Below are 18,686 nucleotides of genomic sequence, written 5' to 3'. Positions count from 1 at the left end.
CTACACACATCATGAAGAAGAAAAGGATGCCTTGCATTGAGACACGGAGGGGGGAGGGGGGGGGGGGGGGGTAGAGGGATAGGGAGTGTCTAACACAGGGACAAAGGTTCAGGGAGGACGGCAAAAAGAAAAAATGAATGATGTATAGGAGAAGGAATGGAGGATAGAAGATGATGGCACAGGGGGGAGCGGAGGACTTTGAAAGAGAGCTGAGGCCAGAGTCACAGTGGCGACACGGGGCGGAGGGAATACGAGGGGCTCCCGGAGGCCCCTGTACCCGGTCATAGCCCATTAGGCTGGCTGGGAGAAAACGCTACAGCTCATTACATGCTTTGCCTCTGGTTCTGTGGATGAACAATGCACAATTCCGTCAGCCCGCTGTTTCTCTAGCCATGCCACTGCCTTCTCTCTGAGGCGGCCGATATTGCTGCCACCGTGGATCGCCTGCCAATAGCCTCCACGCTCGTCAAACATCCAGTGCATCCACCGCACTCCTGAATGCAAACTCCCTGTTTGTAAGTCCTAAGAACTAAAGCGCTGTATGAAATTTGTTCAATTGAAAAAGCAGCGTGGGGGATGGTTTTGCTTCACCGCAGGGAAAGAAAAAAGGAAAAACAAAGTATAATGCAGCGTTTGTGTCTGCACTATAATGCTGTTAGCTCCCCATCTTCCTGCTTACCATTTCTCTCAACATCAAAGCAAGTTGTCATGTGACAGCACAGTGATTCTGTTACACTCCTAAGCTGAATTAGCAGTAATTCAAAGTCAAAATTAAAAGCAGGGGGATAGCGCTGACAGAACAGAGCCAAATATACCTGATGATTAGATTAATAGCAAGTTGTGTAACAAGGCCACACTGAAAGTCCATGAGTGCCGTGACTTGTCTGCACTGCAGCGACTAACATCCAACCACCAGTAAATTAGCACACTTTCTAGTCTTTGTCCTCCACATTCTACAATTATGCATGGGAAAGTTGACATTTAATCTGATGGAGGGCAAAGCTAACTAACATCATCCTGCTTCCTCTTTGTTTGAGGCGAGAAGACAGGATACTTGGAAAGGTCACTATTCGCTAGTGCTAGAGTTGGCTGCCTAAAAAAATTGTCTTTTCAATGACCCTGCAGCTCACAATGAGTATTGTTACGTTCCACTGCATCCCTCCCCCCGTCTCCCTGTCATTCAAAGAACACAGGATCAACACTCACAAGAAGGCCGTGGGAACACTCTCATCAATGTAGCAGCAAGTCTGCCTTTTCAACTGAGACAGCGCAGAGAAAAGAAATAAGGAGCCTGCCGTTATCCGTGAATTTTTAATTAATACCTTTTCACTCTCCGCAGTTGGATGATTTTTTATTTTATTTTTGCACCCGAACAATGATGGTTATTATTATAAAGCTGAAATTATGTTTTTTTTTTTTTTTTCTTTCTTAACAGCTCAGATAAGGAAAGAAAAAAAAATAGAAAAAGTTAATTTCCCCATAGAGAGATTGGGAGTCCCTTGTTTGTCTTATCAGCTGAGTGGGACAAATATATCGGAGGGGTGTTGTCAAATCCTATGGTGCATGCTTGTACATGTACAAAGCACTCTCCTTTAATATTCCTAAGCCAGAGGGAGAGCAGTAATGAATGCTTATGGGCATGTTATTATTGGCGCACGCACGAAACAATGGCGAAAATAGTATCTCGGTTTATACAGTGTCCAGAGCAAATAGCCTTTACTCCCGGCCATCGCGTCTGGGGGCTTGCGTTTTAAGTATGCAGGCTGACCTTTCCTCTAACATTAATTTAACTGCAGGCGTTTTCAAACCCTGGCAGTAAAATCTGTGATAATGAGAGATGAGGTTAAGAGAGACAAAAATCGTTTAAATGAATTTATTTTCTGCCTCTCCTGGAGCTGTCTGTTGATGTAAGCTTTACTGAGACCTGTTTGCCTTCATTAAGACCCTTAAGAAACATGGCCTGTGCTTCGCTACAGGAGACTCACATGCACACAACTGTGCCTGAAAACAAAATGAAATCGTGTCTTACATGACAAAAGTGTCACATGCACATGAAGAGCACTTCTAACATAGCAGGACACAACAACCTGATACTGAATATCTGCGGTTCAAGTCTTATCAAAGATTATGAATAGATATTCACACTCATTCCTAAATTATTTTATTTATGAAAAACTGAAACCCACTGAGTTTGTTTGATTTTCTCTCTAATATGGCAACAACACGTCAAAATACCAGCTTTGTAATTGTAATGATGCTCGGCTGGTATCTCCATTTACCAAGTAGTAACTTTCTCGAGGCTGACGGCGTGCAGGGAAGCTGCAAACGGCAGATACTCTAAGTCAGTTCGCTCGAAGGTAACGTTCCATAAGTCAACATGCTCTAGGTCAGGACATGTAAGAGTCCAAGGATTGCCGTGAAAGAAAACGGAATGTGGCATATTTGTGTCACAGCGCTTAATTTGAGGAATAAAAACAGTGCTGCAGGAAACTCATTTAAATGGATAATTACGTCCAAGCTGCATTGCTTGCAGGGCTTAACAAGGTGCGTAATGATGTCCCCTTCTCCAGCGATAAACATCATCACTATGTCCGTTTCCCTGACTCCATTTAGCCTGTTGGCCTTGCATTCTCTCCTCATTTATGGTTTGACCCATCACTCTAAACCCAACATCATTACCCCCTTTATTGCATTTACGTGTCCAATAAACAGAGTCTAATGTAAATTGTTGATGCACTTAAACCATTACATGAGTAATTTTGGTTCCACGAAAACATTCTTTCTTTGATGTTTTCAGTGAGATAAAAAAGATAAATGCTAATGCTTTTCATATGGCTCTCTTGGTAAAATAAAATGTTCGTTTTCTGTGCTGTCTTAGAACCGAGATAAATCATTCTGAATGTAGGAGCGAAGTTAGGATGGGTGATACAATAATAGAATCAGATGAGCTTATATGAGCTTATTTCATTTCATTGTGTGTCTAAAACTGTGGGAGGTGGAGCTACAGAAATATTCACAAACACAATAAGCAGTCAGGTGGCAACACATGAAACTGCTTAGTGCTTACAAAATATGTATTGTAACATTTTTAGAACAAAGCAATTCCATGTGCTCTCCCTGCTAATCCTATTTTAGAATATGACGCAGATGAGTGCTGGTATTCTCAAGTGATCTGTCTGTTTGATGTCTGAAGGTTGCACTTCCGAGACTTGAAGATAAGAACAAGATGCTCGCTAAATCAACACTTGGCATAAATGACAAATCAGATCCATACTGAATAGATCTAACTAACCATAACAGCCAAGTGTGGTTAGGTGCACTGCACAGAGCTGAACGTTGTCTTCAATAGGCCAAGCAGCAGAGGAGGAAAAGGTATAAGGCAACAATAATACAAAATCATATCTTTCTGTCCTGGGAGTTCTACATGGTTAGAATTTTGAATAAATAATAGGCTCTCTACTGTATAGCTAGTATCTCTGCTTCATCCGAGCATCCTGCATTTCACAGAGAGAGAGAGAGAGAGAGAGAGAGAGAGAGAGGGAGGGAGAGAGAGAGAGAGAGATAGAGCGAGAGAGAGAGAGATAGAGCGAGAGAGAGATAGAGCGAGAGAGAGAGAGAGAGAGAGAGAGAGAGCATTTGAGCCAGGCAGTAGCAATACATGTTATAGAATATCATTGGACCTCTAAAAATAGGTCTCCATATTTCTCCCTCTCGATCTTCCTTCTTCAGGCCCTTGCTCTGTGTCCAGCCGCGTCAACTCCGGGGGTGCCGAGGCGCAGCTGCACCCACTGGCATTCTGTTTTAAACTTTTAATAGCAGAATATGCACCCACTGTATAGTGACTGTGTTCTGCTTTGGCAATGTAAACGTATGTTTTCTCATGCCAATAAAGCCCTTTGAATTGAATTGAATTGACTGTCCTGAATGAAAATGTCACGTAGTCACATACCAGCTTGTGCAGCGTCGGGCGCGGGCCAGAGGTGTTGGGCCGCCGCCCATGGGCATTCAAATGCTAATAAGGTGGCTTTTGTTCTGCTGCCAGGTAGAGAGTATAAATGTCCGATACATTACAGTACACGATTCATTTCCAAATCCATTTGACTACGAAACTACGATGATGAAGCCACCTCCTGCAAAGAAGCGAGTCCAGTCCATCCTACAATTCGGCGCCGCTGCTGCCGCCTCAAAGACCCGGCTGCTCGCACCAGAGCCCGCTGCTACATCGACTCCAGTGCCACTGCCCGGCGCTCCTGCGCCTGCCGCCGCCAAGACCCGTCTCCCAGTCTGGCGGGATCTGGGAGTCCCAGAGGAGCTCGCTGTCGCCACAACGACTCTACAAGTAGCTGCCGAGGCTGACAGCACTAGCAGCGCCAACACAACGGCTCTTTTAAGAGCTAATAGCAGCCAGCCGCCGAGCAAAAGCCGCAAATATGCCCGAAAATATCAACCCTACTGGAAAGAGACATTTACCTGGATCACGTACGACTCTACTAAAGACAAAGTGTTTTGTAGCATTTGCTCTGAAGCTGTGGAGCTGGGTATTCCACTACTATCCAAATCAACACGCGAACAAGATACATTGAATGCGTTTACACGCAATGGGTTTTCCTCCTGACACTGCATCGTGACATGTTGCTTGCCATGGCAAAGCGGCATAGAGTTCCATGGTCTACTTTTCATGATGTCGTGGAGTTCCTCAAAAGTGAGGACGGGAGGAGCGCCAGATCTACTTTAACAGAGGCCGTAAGACTGGTGAAACAAGTGCTGACTGTCCCTGTCACATCATGCACCGCAGAAAGGTCATTTTCAGGGCTAAAGAGACTAAAGACATATTTGCGATCCACAATGGGACAAGCAAGACTCAATCACCTGGTTCTGATAAACTGTCACAGCGACATGGTACAGGAATTGGACATGGATGCTATAGCCAACGAGTTCATCAGCCGTGCAGCTGTTAGGAGAAACACTTTCCTCGTACGTTAAATGGTACGTCAATAAGCGACCGCCACAAAGCGACTGCTAGCTGTTTATCATTGATCATGCTGAAATGTTGAAACAATTTAATGTTATAGCTGTAATGTAAGGACTCTAGAAACACTTTCCTCGTAAGCGACCGCCACAAAGCGACTGCTTTACTGTTTATCATTGATCATGTTGAAACAAGATACTGAAACAATTGAATGTATTCGTTGTGAACTGAAACACTGTGTTCATTAGCAAACTGTAAATAAATTACCAACCGAAAAACAAAACTCGTTTTTTTTCCACCGCTGGGGGGGGGGGGGGGTTATTTGTTTTATTCGCATTACAACACTTACAACAAAATTAAATGCTTGTTACATTTTGTCATTGTAGCTTGTAGTTCAGCTATTTTTTTAATCATGATTTGTAAATGTATGCTAAAAAAATCACACCCGTGTGAAGTGAAGTGAATATAGCATAGCACAGTACCAAATGCCACCCTACAATCTTGTAGATGGGGGGGGGGGGGGGGGGGGGGAGGGGAGGGGGGGGGGGGGAGGAGGTGCGGGGGTGGCACCCACCGCCGTTATAGGAACGTGACGTCCCTGTCTGTGTCCACAGACCTCCTTCCTTGCTATGCATTCTGCTAATAGGTCACATGCAGTTAAGGGCTACACTGACATGCGTACGTCAGACCCTGTCACTCATGCGTGTTTTGACACTTTTGCTGTTCTGTGGGAAGATGCATGCTTTAATCACAACAAGAGGGTGGCACCCCTGAGGGAGGAGGCCGATGTGATTGGCTGCCTCGGGCCATTAGCCCCCCCCCCCCCCCCCCCCCACCACCACCACCATCCCCACAACACGCACGCACACACAGTCACACACTCACACATCTCATTGAAAACACTGTGAGATGGGGCTAAGGGTCAAGGTTACATAAACTCAACCAAGGGTAAGACTGCCTCTGACTGTCAATCAGATGTCATAGCTGAGTATCACTGTGGCACTCACACCACGTACAACACTGCTGCGCTTCATTCATTATAAGAGTAACTGCACTGGAAATGTAACAAACGGCTGCCAACGGTATCGGTATCATCATCACTGCCAAAATATCCTTGTAGCTCGGACGCACGAGTGCTTTCTGTTGCCTTATAAAAAAGGACACTTGGAATAACGTGAGCATTTTTTAACCACTTGAAGCCCAACCGCTATTCTGAGGGGAACTCTAGGCAATTTAACATATAGCTGAGTTGAGACACGTAACGTTGTGAGCTTGTAGATCGCCTGTTTTTGGTTAGGATATTTAGATGGAAAACAGCGGTCCAAGTACAGTTGTAACTCAGGTCCGTTTTTGACGGAATAAGTAAGAATAGTGTTTAAGTGGTTAAAGGCTCTGCCTCACTAATGTATATAAGTTAACCCTTCTCAATAATTCCCAGGTTAATTTGCCAACATCTGAAGGGTTGTATAAGACAGCTCCGTCTTATCACTCGGCTCACTTTTTCTGGGGCAAGAAGACATTAAAATGCTGGTATGTACGCCACTCTTTTAACAGATATATATAAAAAAAAAGATGCTACACTGAATTTCAAGTTCATGCAGTAGTCACGGATGCGTTGCCTCTCTGTACGTGATCGTTGTATCTCCTGTGCTCTCCTCCACCCTGATTAGTCTCCTTCCACTTCCTGGAGATAAGAGAGGCCTCTTATTCAAAGTGTTTTTAAGTGGTGGCTGCTCCCTCATCACAGCTCCTCCAACGCCTCAGAGTCCTTTGCGCGAGTCGTCACATTGAGATGGTAGCGGTCTACGACCTTTAGTTTATCTTGTATCGGCTTCAGAATGCTTAAACAGATTAGCCTGATGAAATTCACAGAAATATATAAAACAACCTTGTTTAAATAGTCAGAAATGTGTTCTCTCTCTCTCTCTCTCTGACTCTGTATGCGTGGCTTAGAAGCGAAAGTAGATATATTAGAGAACAGCTTGCCTTGTTTAAATGGGTGTGATGAGGTGCTTTATTACAATACGGAAACTGGAAATAAAAACCAAATGGTGCTTTTGTTGGGACTAAAAAGAAGATTGTTTTGGATATATTTTCTTAACTACTTAATGGTATCTGGAATATATATTTTTTAACTTGTAGGAGTTGAGGCATTAAATATAGTTTTACTTGGTTCCACAGATGAATGTTGTGAAAATAGCCTATATTACTAGGCTTATATTATTTGACAGTTTGTGTAAACACAAACATTGTCCTAATTGAATGCCATTGACAATGAATGTCCAGTTTTGAGTGTTTGTGCAAACACAATACAAACATTGTGTAAAACACAAACATTGAGATGAGGGTGAGGATGCAAATTGTGATTGACCGGAAATTAATGAGATATTGTAAGATGATGCGTGATGATAAGAGCGCCCCTCACTTCGCACTAATTATTACAGTATAGTTTGTTGACTACAACATGCGTATGCCGTTTGTAGGGTCAGGGTTAGCCATCTCATATTAATGTGACATCCGATTTCAATACATTATGCACTGTGTGTGTGTGTGTGTGTGTGTGTGTGTGTGTGTGTGTGTGTGTGTGTGTGTGTTCATGTACTGTACACACGCTCGCACTTGCATGCATGCCGAGTGGAAGTGTGTGTGTGTGATTGGCAGTTGCTGCAGATGTGTGGTGTGTGGTGTGGTGACAGCGTGTCATCTGCTTTGCATGTGCAGTATGAAACGTCTGAATGCACTCTGTACATATTGTCCTGATGTGAAGTAATTGCAGGGGACATGCGGTCTCGGAGCCCCTCGCCGTTGTTTTCTTCAGCAGCCACACCAAAATGTCTTCTTTATAAAAGCCAAATTTACACTCTGATCTGCAAACTAACAATGCTTCGCATCACAACAAATCACGTAGATCTGTTCTCTTTGGGATGCGAATAATCAATATAATGGAATATGCCACATGCTAACTGTTTACCTAACTTTTTCCCAATACAATGAATCATCTGGAAGAGAATTGCTTTGTACTGCAAACTGCATTGAACTAGATAAAAAAAAAGATAATAAAAAAGACCTGGAGATAAATGGATCTGGTAAAAAACTATGCTAATATGCCAATTTACAAATGGAGTACAAAGTCCAACTCCCCTTTGCAATCTTTCATTTAGCACCATAAAGAAGCCTGATCAAATAAATCTGCAATCTCTTTCCTGTGTAAAGGCTAATGTAGAATAAATCAATAATCCAAGGGAACATATTTTTCTGCTATATTAATTATGTGAAATCACAGGTGTGGGGAGCCCGAGTACACATTATGGATTCAAAAACACATTCTAGCCAAAGGCCATTCCTTTACTGTATAATTGTCTCCCCCACCAAGTGATTCACTATAATTAAGCCATGCAAGACATCTCTATCCTCCCATGAGCGTTCGTTTAAGTGCTGCAGGTCAAACAAACACCTTGCAGCTGATGCACTTCAAAACAATGGACAGGGATCTTCAGGGAGGGTTCAAGATGCACCGTCTCGGGAGGGAGAATACAACATATACACGATGCAACTACAGCCCAAGACCTGTGGGAAGACTTGTCACTGTTGTGTGAGTGCAGCCTTGGCAAACGTCTGCACCTGTGTGTGTGCGCGTGTGTGTGTGTGTGTGTGTGTGTGTGTGTGTGTGTGTGTGTGTGTGTGTGTGTGTGTGTGTGTGTGTGTGTGTGTGTGTGTGTGTGTGTGTGTGTGTGTGTGTGTGTGTGTGTGTGTGTGTGTGTGTGTGTGTGTGTGTGTGTGCGCGCGCATGCACGCACGCACGGCGCACGCAGGTGTATTTTGTGCTCTGTAGGTGTGTGTGTGAGTGGCATTTTTCTGAGACTAGAGATGCGAGACTATTGACACGCAATTGCTGATAAGAGCCTTCTGAAATAACAAACACTGCTTGTAAAATACATCTGACAAACACCTCAAGAAATGCACAAGAAAACAACACTCCTCTTTACCTCCAGCACAGATTGTAAATTCTGCATCAAATAATGACTAGAGAGGACAAAAATAAATGCATGCAGTGGGCACTGCCACCCTCGTGTTAAAACCAAAGCTCTTCAGAAGAGGATGCATGAATCATGGATAATTACCAGGTTGCCCTTCGGATGAACAATTAAAAAAATTGGGTGGGTGGGGGACAACTGCCTTGCTAATCACATCAGTGCAGCCACACAAGTGTTCTAGCCAGGCTGCAGGGACATGCACCGTGCACTAGTCAAATGGTTTCAAGCCCAGACCTGCACATCGTGACAAACCTATTATCAGTCATTTCGCAGGAGTTCTGTTTGTGCTCCGTGAATGGTGTCGCAATTACGCTGACTGTTTTTACTCAGCAGCCATGTTGGGATATTATAGAGCTACTATAGATGCTCACAATGGGGAGGGAGAACACTATGGTAGCAATCTTTTAACCTGCCCTGCTCTGATGGAGGGCGTGATATGCTGCTTTCACCATGTCTCTTCCCTTTTATCTCTGTTGATCTCTTTCTCTCTCATATACACACAAACGCAGACTAGCACTCACAAACACTGTCTCTAATATACAGTATATACACACATAAACATACGCACTACAACACCAACACACTGTCTTCCCCTTACATCTTGCGTGTTCTCTCTCTCTCTCTCTCTCTCTCTCTCTCTCTCTCTCTCTCTCTCTCTCTCTCTCTCTCTCTCTCTCTCTCTCTCTCTTTTCAGGGGAAATATACCCAGGCCGGGTCAAAGAGATGTTTGTCAACGTCATGTGCAAGGCGGAGCGTGGTGGCACTTGCATGTTAAGCAGCTCTGGCCTTTATCAGGCCAATCAACAGCCTTCTGAGAAAATGAGAAAATGCTGTGGGGCTCAGACACCTGGCACTAATGCACATTTTTTCCCTCGCTCACACCCTCCCTCCCTCACTCCTGCATTCCCTCCTTGTTTCAATTTCGGCCCTAATAATATTAGGGCACACACACGCACACGCACACACACGTGTGCGCGCACACAGATTCATTCCGATGATCTCATATGTAAAGCATGGAGGTGTTTTGATGGGTCTATATTATAGACCCATCAAAACACCTCCATGCTTTGCATATGTGATCATTGGAATGAATCCGTAGTCATATTTGTCTCCTTCTCCTCTTTTTCATTAGCCGAAACAAATAAAGGCTCTCCTAATCCTGTGGCAATGATGCTTTTATTGGATGCTTAAGCCGCAGACACAGGCTATTGCTGGCGTTTTGTACTCAGTATTGTTTGTTTGTTGGTTTTTGTCACAGAGAGGAGGGTGGTGACCAACGTGCCACTACCCAGAAGGGAATATGATCCTCTGCTGAACCGGCCTTCACCTTCACTGTCTTCAAGTTCTCAGCTGATAGACTATCCCACTATTCCTCATTCTCTGTGAGTGTTACAGACAGACAGACATACACATGCATGTGCACACACAAACAGACATGCGTGGCACATTGGCACACGCACATACTCAAACGCACGCACGCCTCAGACAGTCCCAGTAAATCAGCAATGACTGTAAGTGGGTCTCATTGATCTCTCGGGATCCAATCCGTGCCCAGATCTCTCTGGATCCGATCAATGGATCGATAACCATCTCCTGTTTCTTGTTTTGTTTTAAGGCACATGCCCCCACCAACCCTGCCAGCAGCCTCACGCTGAATGTCAAATGAAGATTGGACTCATCAATTATAAGTGAGTGGAGCAGGAGCTCAATTGTTGCCAACTGTGGGAGTGAACAAGGTAGGCCGACACACACACACACACACACACACACACACACACACACACACACACACACACAGCAACACCCCTTCTTCCCTTTGGGACATGAGAAGTGGGTCAGGGAGAAAGGTTGTCCAAAGAATCCAATAAACCAGTTCATACAGGCAAAAATCTATAAACTAAAGATCAGCTGGTCTATATTCTCAGTGCCAGGTTGAATAGCCGTCCGAGTCGGACAGCCACTGCTCTGCTACAGCCACGCATGGCGTGTCAGTAGAATAAACCACACACGCAGGGCAATTCAACGGCCGACAGTGCAGGAGTCGAATAGGCAAGCGCAGAGATGGAGCATTTAGGCAGTAATTATGCTATCTTCTTGCACCTGAAATGACATGTGGTAGGGCTGATTAGCGGGGTCAACGCAACTGGCAGGTGTTCAAGCCTGTTCCGTTGCAGTTGTTCAGCGCATATATGTACACATGGAAGAATGCCTGCACGCACACACTAAAACAAGGGACGTCACATGATACATTCAGTCAGCCCTCCAAATTCTGCTTGGCACGGCTCTCTCAGCCATAGGTCAAAGGTCACCCCCTGTGACATGGGTCCTCAGAAAATCCTTAAAGGATTCCCGCTCATTCGCTCAAACAGACCCGAGTTAAGGTCAAACTGTTCCTGAACAGGGATGCACAGTGACACTCACACTATAGCATTAGCACAGGCTCTCTGGAAACCCTGCATAACATGACCTTTGAATGCATTGGGAAAAGTAAAACATCTGCACATCATTCCTACCACACCACACCTCAACCCAAACCCCCCACACACCCACACCACCTGTTCACCCTCCATAACAAAACACTGCATCAAGGCTGACCGCTGCATGCCTCTGGATTTTGTTAACGGAGCCCAAGCGTTCCGGTCAAGACGACAGGTCTCCTTTCACTCCCTTCGCCTCTTATCACCCACCTCCCCAGCAGGCAGCCAGGGCAAGTCTTTAGGACAGAGCAGAGAGTGGAGTGGGTCTCACCTCTGGCAGTGGCATGCCGTTGATGATGAGGTCAGGCTGCTGGTGGCCCTGCCCGGTGAAGGGATGCTGATAGCCATGGTTGGGGGCGGAATTGCGTGAGTTCTGGTTCTCCACGTTGAGGAAGGTGCTCTCGGAGCGCCTGCAGCCCAGCGGCAGGCTCTGCTGGTGGTAGTCGAAGTAGTTGAGCGAGGAGGTGAGAGACGAGCAACTCACCACGTTCATCTTGTCCGTCTCCTCGACGTCGCGTGGCACCAGGCGGATGTCGTTCTTGTTCAGCTTCTTCTTCTTGCTGGACTTCTTCTGGCTGCCATACGAGTACTCCGCCACCCTGCGCAAGTAGAAGAAACTGAACAGACTCAATAAAGCAGTGCTCCGTCTCACTCTCCCCGGTCCACACGGCCAAAGTGTTCGCCCCCCTGTACCCTCCCACCCCCTCAAAAACCCATGCCGGCTAGGTGGGTGCCATTCGACGGTGGGCAGGCTCATACACAGGATCAGTGACATATTGTCACAGCGTTGGTCGCCAGCCATTTTGCTTTTACGCTATGATCGGGGTGGGGAGACTGGGTGCGGTCTCCCCACCCCGAGCGTGGCCAAAGAGCAAAAAAGCTTCCGACTGTGCCCAGGACCGGAACGGCAAACACGAAAGAGACGTTCCGCACCTGGTGCGCAATAGAGCCACCGGCAACACCCCTCATTCGTTTACATTTGCATGCTCGACAGTCAACATGTCGCAAACAGGCACACAATGCAAACATGCCAGAACCACGGAAGCAAAGCAATATTAAATGACTGAGCAGCGCCACCAGTACACACAGACATATTCAAAGCACACAGTCCACAGTTAATTCCATGTACTTTTTTTCTTTTCTTCCACTCGCAATTTGGAGTGCAGGAGGATTCAAATGTAATTTATCTAGTCTGTTTGCTAACTTGAGCCGAGAATTTGGACTCTAATCAGACCAAATGAGGAACATATGTCAAACTTTATCAAGTGACTGGGAGAAAATATGTGATCATCTCTCAGCCCTGAGAAGCTCGATTTTATCCAGCACGTGTTTTGCAACATTATAAATGCTATGTACCAAGCATATGTAGATCTGACAAAGTATCAAGTATTTGCATGGCTTCCCACTTTGGAGATCATTCATTGTTGTTATTATTATTATTATTATTATTATTGTTGTTGTATAATTGAAATTTTAGCTATACAATTGCACTATAAAGAAATATAGCCTAGTTAAATGTCTGGAATAGCAGCCTTAGACTTAGCATACAGGCCCCTACTAGCTTTTCTGCCAGTGACTCACACCGATGCAGGTCTGAGGCTGCTTGTCTCTTCCTAACATAACCCTGGCTCAGACACCATGCTCTAGTTTGTCGTCGTCGTCCCCCCCCCCCATCCCCCGCTATTTCTGTTTTCCTTTTTCAGTGATTCTGAAAAACGTTTCTCCAGTGATTTTGCAGAGGGTAATGGGAGGTCTGACGGAGTCTATCTTTTTTTTTTTTGTCATTGTTACCAGGCTGAAATCGAAAATCTGAGAAGGGAGAAAAGATTATTTTTTTGTCAGACAGACTGACAGAAGATAGATTGTGAATCAGTGCTCCACAGTTTGGAGGTGGCCATCTGAACATGCCAGTGCTGATTAAAGCACCCAGCAGGGAAAGAAGCTCCTGCTAAGAGGGTGAACTATCGTGGGTGGTTGTGAATTTTACATTCATTGTTTTCCTTGTTATTTATTTATTTTCATCTCGCTACCATAAATCACTGAGACTGAATTTGTTGTATGTTGCAGCGGGGCGTGCTGAATGAAATAAAACAAGTTTTGTATTAAACAAAGCATTAAGCTATATTACAAGTATGGCATTGTATCCCATATAACGATATCAAGGAAGGAATATGAGTTTTTTCTATTAGACCCACAGTGCTTTTGATGGTGTTTAGCAAGAAAATGACATGTTGCTTGTAGCAACAAGCTTTTGGTAATGTCACCATATGAAGCAGTATTAGTTATATTGCATGATGCCATGACAGCTCATTCCTGGGAGCATTTGAAATGAATAACGTATGTTCATCTCAGCCAGTGCTGGAGGGGTAACCTTGAATACATAGAAAAGTGGTGCTCATCTCTAGCCGACCATGACAACTCAAAAGGAAGTACACCACATTTGATTTCTAATCAATAATGATAAATATGTCTATGATTCCTATATTGGCCATTTTTACTCTTTCTGTAAGCCTAGGGGAGGTTCATGTCTTTTGAAATGGCTGGTTCAACTTCATGTCAACAAAATTAGGTTTGGAGCGAAATATGATTATGGCTTCAGGTTAAATTCACAAATCCAATCTATATGTAAATTTACAGTGGAAATGTAGTATGGGGAAATCAAAGCCAGAGCTGATGTGTAGATTGATGAACAAAACAGAGTTTTCCATATGCAAGATCCAGAAAGATAATAGTACAAGTACCTAGATAAGTCAGAGGTGCAATGACCATAGCAATGTTTAAGTCTTTGTACAAGCAAAGGTTGACTGGGGGGAGTAGCTATTTATTTGCACTGTTTTAGCAAACAATAATGAGGTAGACGTGAATAAATAATTATATACATTTGATATTGCAGACTATAGATTAAAGCTGCAATCTCTCAATCAGCCATGATGTTGGGCGCTCAAATAATAAATCTGAAGGAATGGTGGGATGGCTATAGGACGTTAATTGCCTGGTAACACACCCACAAATTGAGCACGCCAGCTGGCCAGTCATATTTATGACCCAATTGGTTACAATCAAAAGATTCAATCAATCAATCAATCAAATTCACTTAACATGGAGTGGGATATGCCTATCCAGAAAGAAAGAGCCTGATTTAAAACCATGCTATATTAGCTTCATTTAATTTGTGAAAACCTGGAGTCTTTTCTTTATCAGCCTCACACCCAGGCCTCTACAGGCAACATGACATTAAACAGTGCACAACCAGCCAGGAGGAACTCACACTTTCTGGATCCTCTCTCTCAATTCCTCTAGTCTAACACACAAAATAGGCTACACATGCATGCACACAGACACAGACACAGACACACACACACACACACACACACACACACACACACACACACACACACACACACACACACACACACACACACACACACACACTATACACCACCACCACAACCACCACAACAACAACAACAACAACAACAACACCAACAACAACACCAACAACACTGTCTGTGATGCACTGCCAATTAAAAACGAAAGAAAAACACATAAATTACGCATGAGACGTCACACATCGCCACTCAGTACCTGCAGTTGTACGTTCGGATCTCCTTGTTGTCCCTTTTGCACTTCACTGCAACAAAGATCATGGTGACAAACAGAATCGCGGCTATGGAGCCCAGGGCGATGATGAAGATGAGCGACAGGTTGACGGGCCCAATAGACTCCTGTGCGTTCAGGTCGGGCGACAGGTAGACCACGATGTACGCCGAGGCCGACAGGGAGGGCTTCCCGTGGTCACGGGCCACCACCGTGATCTCGTACGTGGACTTGGCGTTCTCGCCGAACATGCGCGTGGACCGAACCTCGCCGTTCACCTGGTCGATCTCGAAATAGGTCCTGTCGCCCTCGGAGATCGTGTAGGTCAGCCGGCCGTTCTCGCCCTCGTCGTAGTCGTCCGCCTTGACCTGGGTCACCATGTAGCCCACCCCGGCGTTCCTGGGGATGGACACCTCGGCCGTGCCGTTGACCAGCGGCGGGTTGGTCATGACGGGCGTGTTGTCGTTCACGTCCAGCACCACGATGCGCACCGTGGCGTTGCTGGACAGCGAGGGGTTCCCGTTGTCCCTCGCCAGGACCTTGAAGTCAAACGTCCGCGTGTACTCATGGTCGAAGGACCTCATGGAGTAGATGCGGCCCGACGGGTTGATGCTGACGTACGTGTTGACGTCCATGTGCTTGATCTCGCTGGGGACTATGGTGTAGGACACGGTGCCGTTCATGCCCAGGTCCGGGTCCTCCGCGGACACGGCCAGGAGGCACGAGCCGGGCAGGTTGTTCTCCATGACCATTTCCTGGTAGTGGGGCTTTAGGAAGTGGGGGGGATTGTCGTTCTCATCCGTGACTTTGACCACTAGGGACTTGGTGGCGCGCAGGGGAGGGTTGCCGCTGTCCTCGGCCTGTATGGTCAGATTGTACGTGTCCCTCTGCTCCCTGTCCAGCCTGCCGTCCACCAGTATGGTGGAGAAGCTCTCGTATTCTTGCAGCCTGAACGGCACGTTGCCCTGGAGGCGGCACTGCACCTTGCCATTGGAGCCCGAATCTTTGTCGGAGACTCGCACCAGCGCAATGACATACCCACGCTGCGCGTTCTCGGTCACCTCCACCAACTCCGTGTTCAGTGACAGTAACATGATGACGGGCGGGTTGTCGTTCGCGTCCATCACGTTCACCGTTACTTTACAGTGAGCGGGGATGGAGTTGGGACCTAAATCTTTCGCCTGCACGTCGATCTCGTATATCTGCGCCGTTTCATAATCCAACACGCCGTTTACGGTGATGATGCCAGTTCTGGGGTCAATTTTGAACGCCTCCCTCGTTTTTTCGGTGACGTAGCTGTTAAACGAGTACACAACCTCTCCATTCGTGCCCTCGTCTGGGTCGGTTGCATTCAAGTCTATGACTAATGTGTTAATGGGCGAGTTCTCCATCACATTCACAGTATACACTGGCTCATCGAAAACGGGATTGTTATCGTTGGAATCCATCACTTTGATGTTCAACTGGACCGCGCCTATCTTTGGTGGGTCTCCACCATCCTCTGCGCTTATTTCGTACGAGTAGTGAGACTGGGTCTCTCTGTCCAGTGATTTTTGCACCACAAGCTCAGCAATTTTTGACCCATCCCCTCTCGTCTTTATTTCTAGTCCGAAAAGCTCGTTCGGGGTGATGGAATAAGACTGCACTCCAAATATCCCCGAATCCGGGTCGCTTGCCCCCTCTAGGGGAAACCGGGTCCCAGGGGAAGCGTTCTCTGAAATCTCAATGTCAATGTGACTCGTGGGGAATCTGGGTGCGTTGTCATTCAAATCCTCGATTTCAACTTTAATGACACAGATCTCCATAGAGTTTGACATCACTTCCAGGGAAATAATGCACTTTGGGTTTTGCCGACAGACCACATCCCGGTCTATTTTCATTTGGGTCGTAAGGATTCCGGCTGGACTGAGTTCCACCCACCGCGGCTCTGAATTGGAAATCACTCGCAAGTACGGCGGCTGTGGTGCAATCTGAAATCCCTGCTTCTGTGCGTCCTTTGTCACGTTTCCAATCACCGAGCCCGGCTTCATTTCCTCGTTTATTCCATATTTAAGGTTGATAACAGCATCAGCCCCCGCCCAAAGTAAAAGTGCAACAAAAATGAATTGTATTAATTCCATCTCCTTGGATTGCATTATACCTGTTGAGTTTCCCCTCTTGTCTATAGCCTAAAAAAAATAAACATTAAAAAGCCTGCACGATTACGCACGAATGCATGTCAGATATAACAGGCAAAATGTTCCCAATTATTCATCTCATGGAAACTGCTGCTCGGGAAAATATTTTAATGACGAATGGCTGGTCTTTACGCAAATTATAGCATGGCGTGTGCAATTCTAAATAAGTCCTTTATTGTACTCTTCTCGGGCAAAGCACATCATCTGGTCTACTGCAGCGTGCGAAATATTGGAGAGAGGACTGATATGTGAAAACATACTGAATGCTCTCAGAGCAGTGATTTAGACATGCATGGAAATCGCAGCGCTTATCAGACAGCAAACTGATGTTGCGCACGAATCAAATGATAAATTGTCCATTTTCAATAGGCTAAAAAAAATAAGATAAAAATTGCAGGTAAAAAAAGAAGGCAATTCCAATAAACAGATCCACCAAAAAAATATTTTCCTTGTAGATGAAATAATGGGGCTCAAAAGTCTCTGTTAAATTTCACCCTGCAATGTGTCGATGCCAGACAATATTTAAACCCCATTTTAGATTGAGGGGGGTAAAAAAGAAACGAAACGTTTTTCCTATTACAAGTTGTAGATTTTCTTCCTTGGGCGATCAAATGCGATCAAACCGCACATCTCTTTGAAAAAGCTATTAAGGATCTGCAGTCGCAAAAATGATTCAACAGATTAAGTCCGGTTATCTCAGGCTGTGAGACAAACGATGCTGTTGTAGGAATGTCTCATTGTAACACTGAAGTCCAAGGCTACCTTTATTTTTAATTCCAGGCACGCAGATGTAGGCTAACCTTCCGTCTCCCCTATAGCTCTCCACAAGTCCTGCAGCGTTCACTTGCTTGTTAATTTCCCCATATCTCAATACTTTGGAGGGGGGGGAAAAGGCAACACACATATCCCGTTATAGTTAGTTAGTCCATGTAAAGAATCCACAGAAAACGCAGCCAGCAGACGGTGCAGGGAGGAATCGGAGCAAGAGCCTGGCTTGTCAAAAGAAGAGGCATATATGTCTGCTTGCAGCAAAAAACTATAAGCACAGAATATCCATTCCAGTGTGGTGGTGGTGGTGGTTGAGGCTCTGCTCGCTGCCTATAGTCCAAGCTGTGTATAGTTGGGTCCAATACGCGCTCCTGTCTGTGGCGTCACGGTGCACACTGGCTGAACGCACTGAAGTGAACGCGCGGCTCAGCGCCGAGCGCTCAGTCTCAGGACCCGCAATCCCCGCAGCCAATCGCAGCGTGCACAGGAGGGTTGGGTTTGCTGGTGGGCGGGGCGGAGTAGCAATGAAAAACCACCCCGGCCAAACTACCTGTGCTTGTAGCTTGTGTGCAGACAGAGTAGACGGACTGAATGGGCAATTATAATGTGCAATATTTAACATGTATAGCAAAGTATTACTAAGGCTGATGATGTCCGCGAGGGG

General features: G+C 45.6%; 1 protein-coding gene across 4 annotated transcripts in view; it reads right to left on the bottom strand.

Moving 5' to 3' along the window:
• pcdh19 (protocadherin 19) overlaps positions 1–18,409 on the bottom strand; it is a 67,421-nt gene extending 49,012 nt beyond the window's left edge. For 2 of the 4 annotated variants that reach the window (XM_083785809.1, XM_083785808.1), the window contains exons 1-2: positions 15,066–18,409; positions 11,752–12,097 (exon numbers count right to left, since the gene is read on the bottom strand). In XM_083785809.1, the coding sequence (XP_083641935.1) occupies positions 11,752–12,097; positions 15,066–17,212 (2,493 nt within the window). In that variant the 5' untranslated portion in view covers positions 17,213–18,409. The remainder of the gene's footprint in view (positions 1–11,751; positions 12,098–15,065) is intronic. The other 2 variants (XM_083785811.1, XM_083785810.1) reach the window with 1 other exon arrangement.
• Between the last annotated feature and the right edge of the window lie 277 nt (positions 18,410–18,686).

Source organism: Protomyctophum parallelum, assembly GCF_964188405.1.
Source record: "Protomyctophum parallelum genome assembly, chromosome: 16".
Classification (NCBI taxonomy): Eukaryota; Metazoa; Chordata; class Actinopteri; order Myctophiformes; family Myctophidae; genus Protomyctophum; species Protomyctophum parallelum.
Note: the sequence above shows the minus strand (reverse complement) of the source record. Positions and strands in the feature narration are given on the sequence as shown.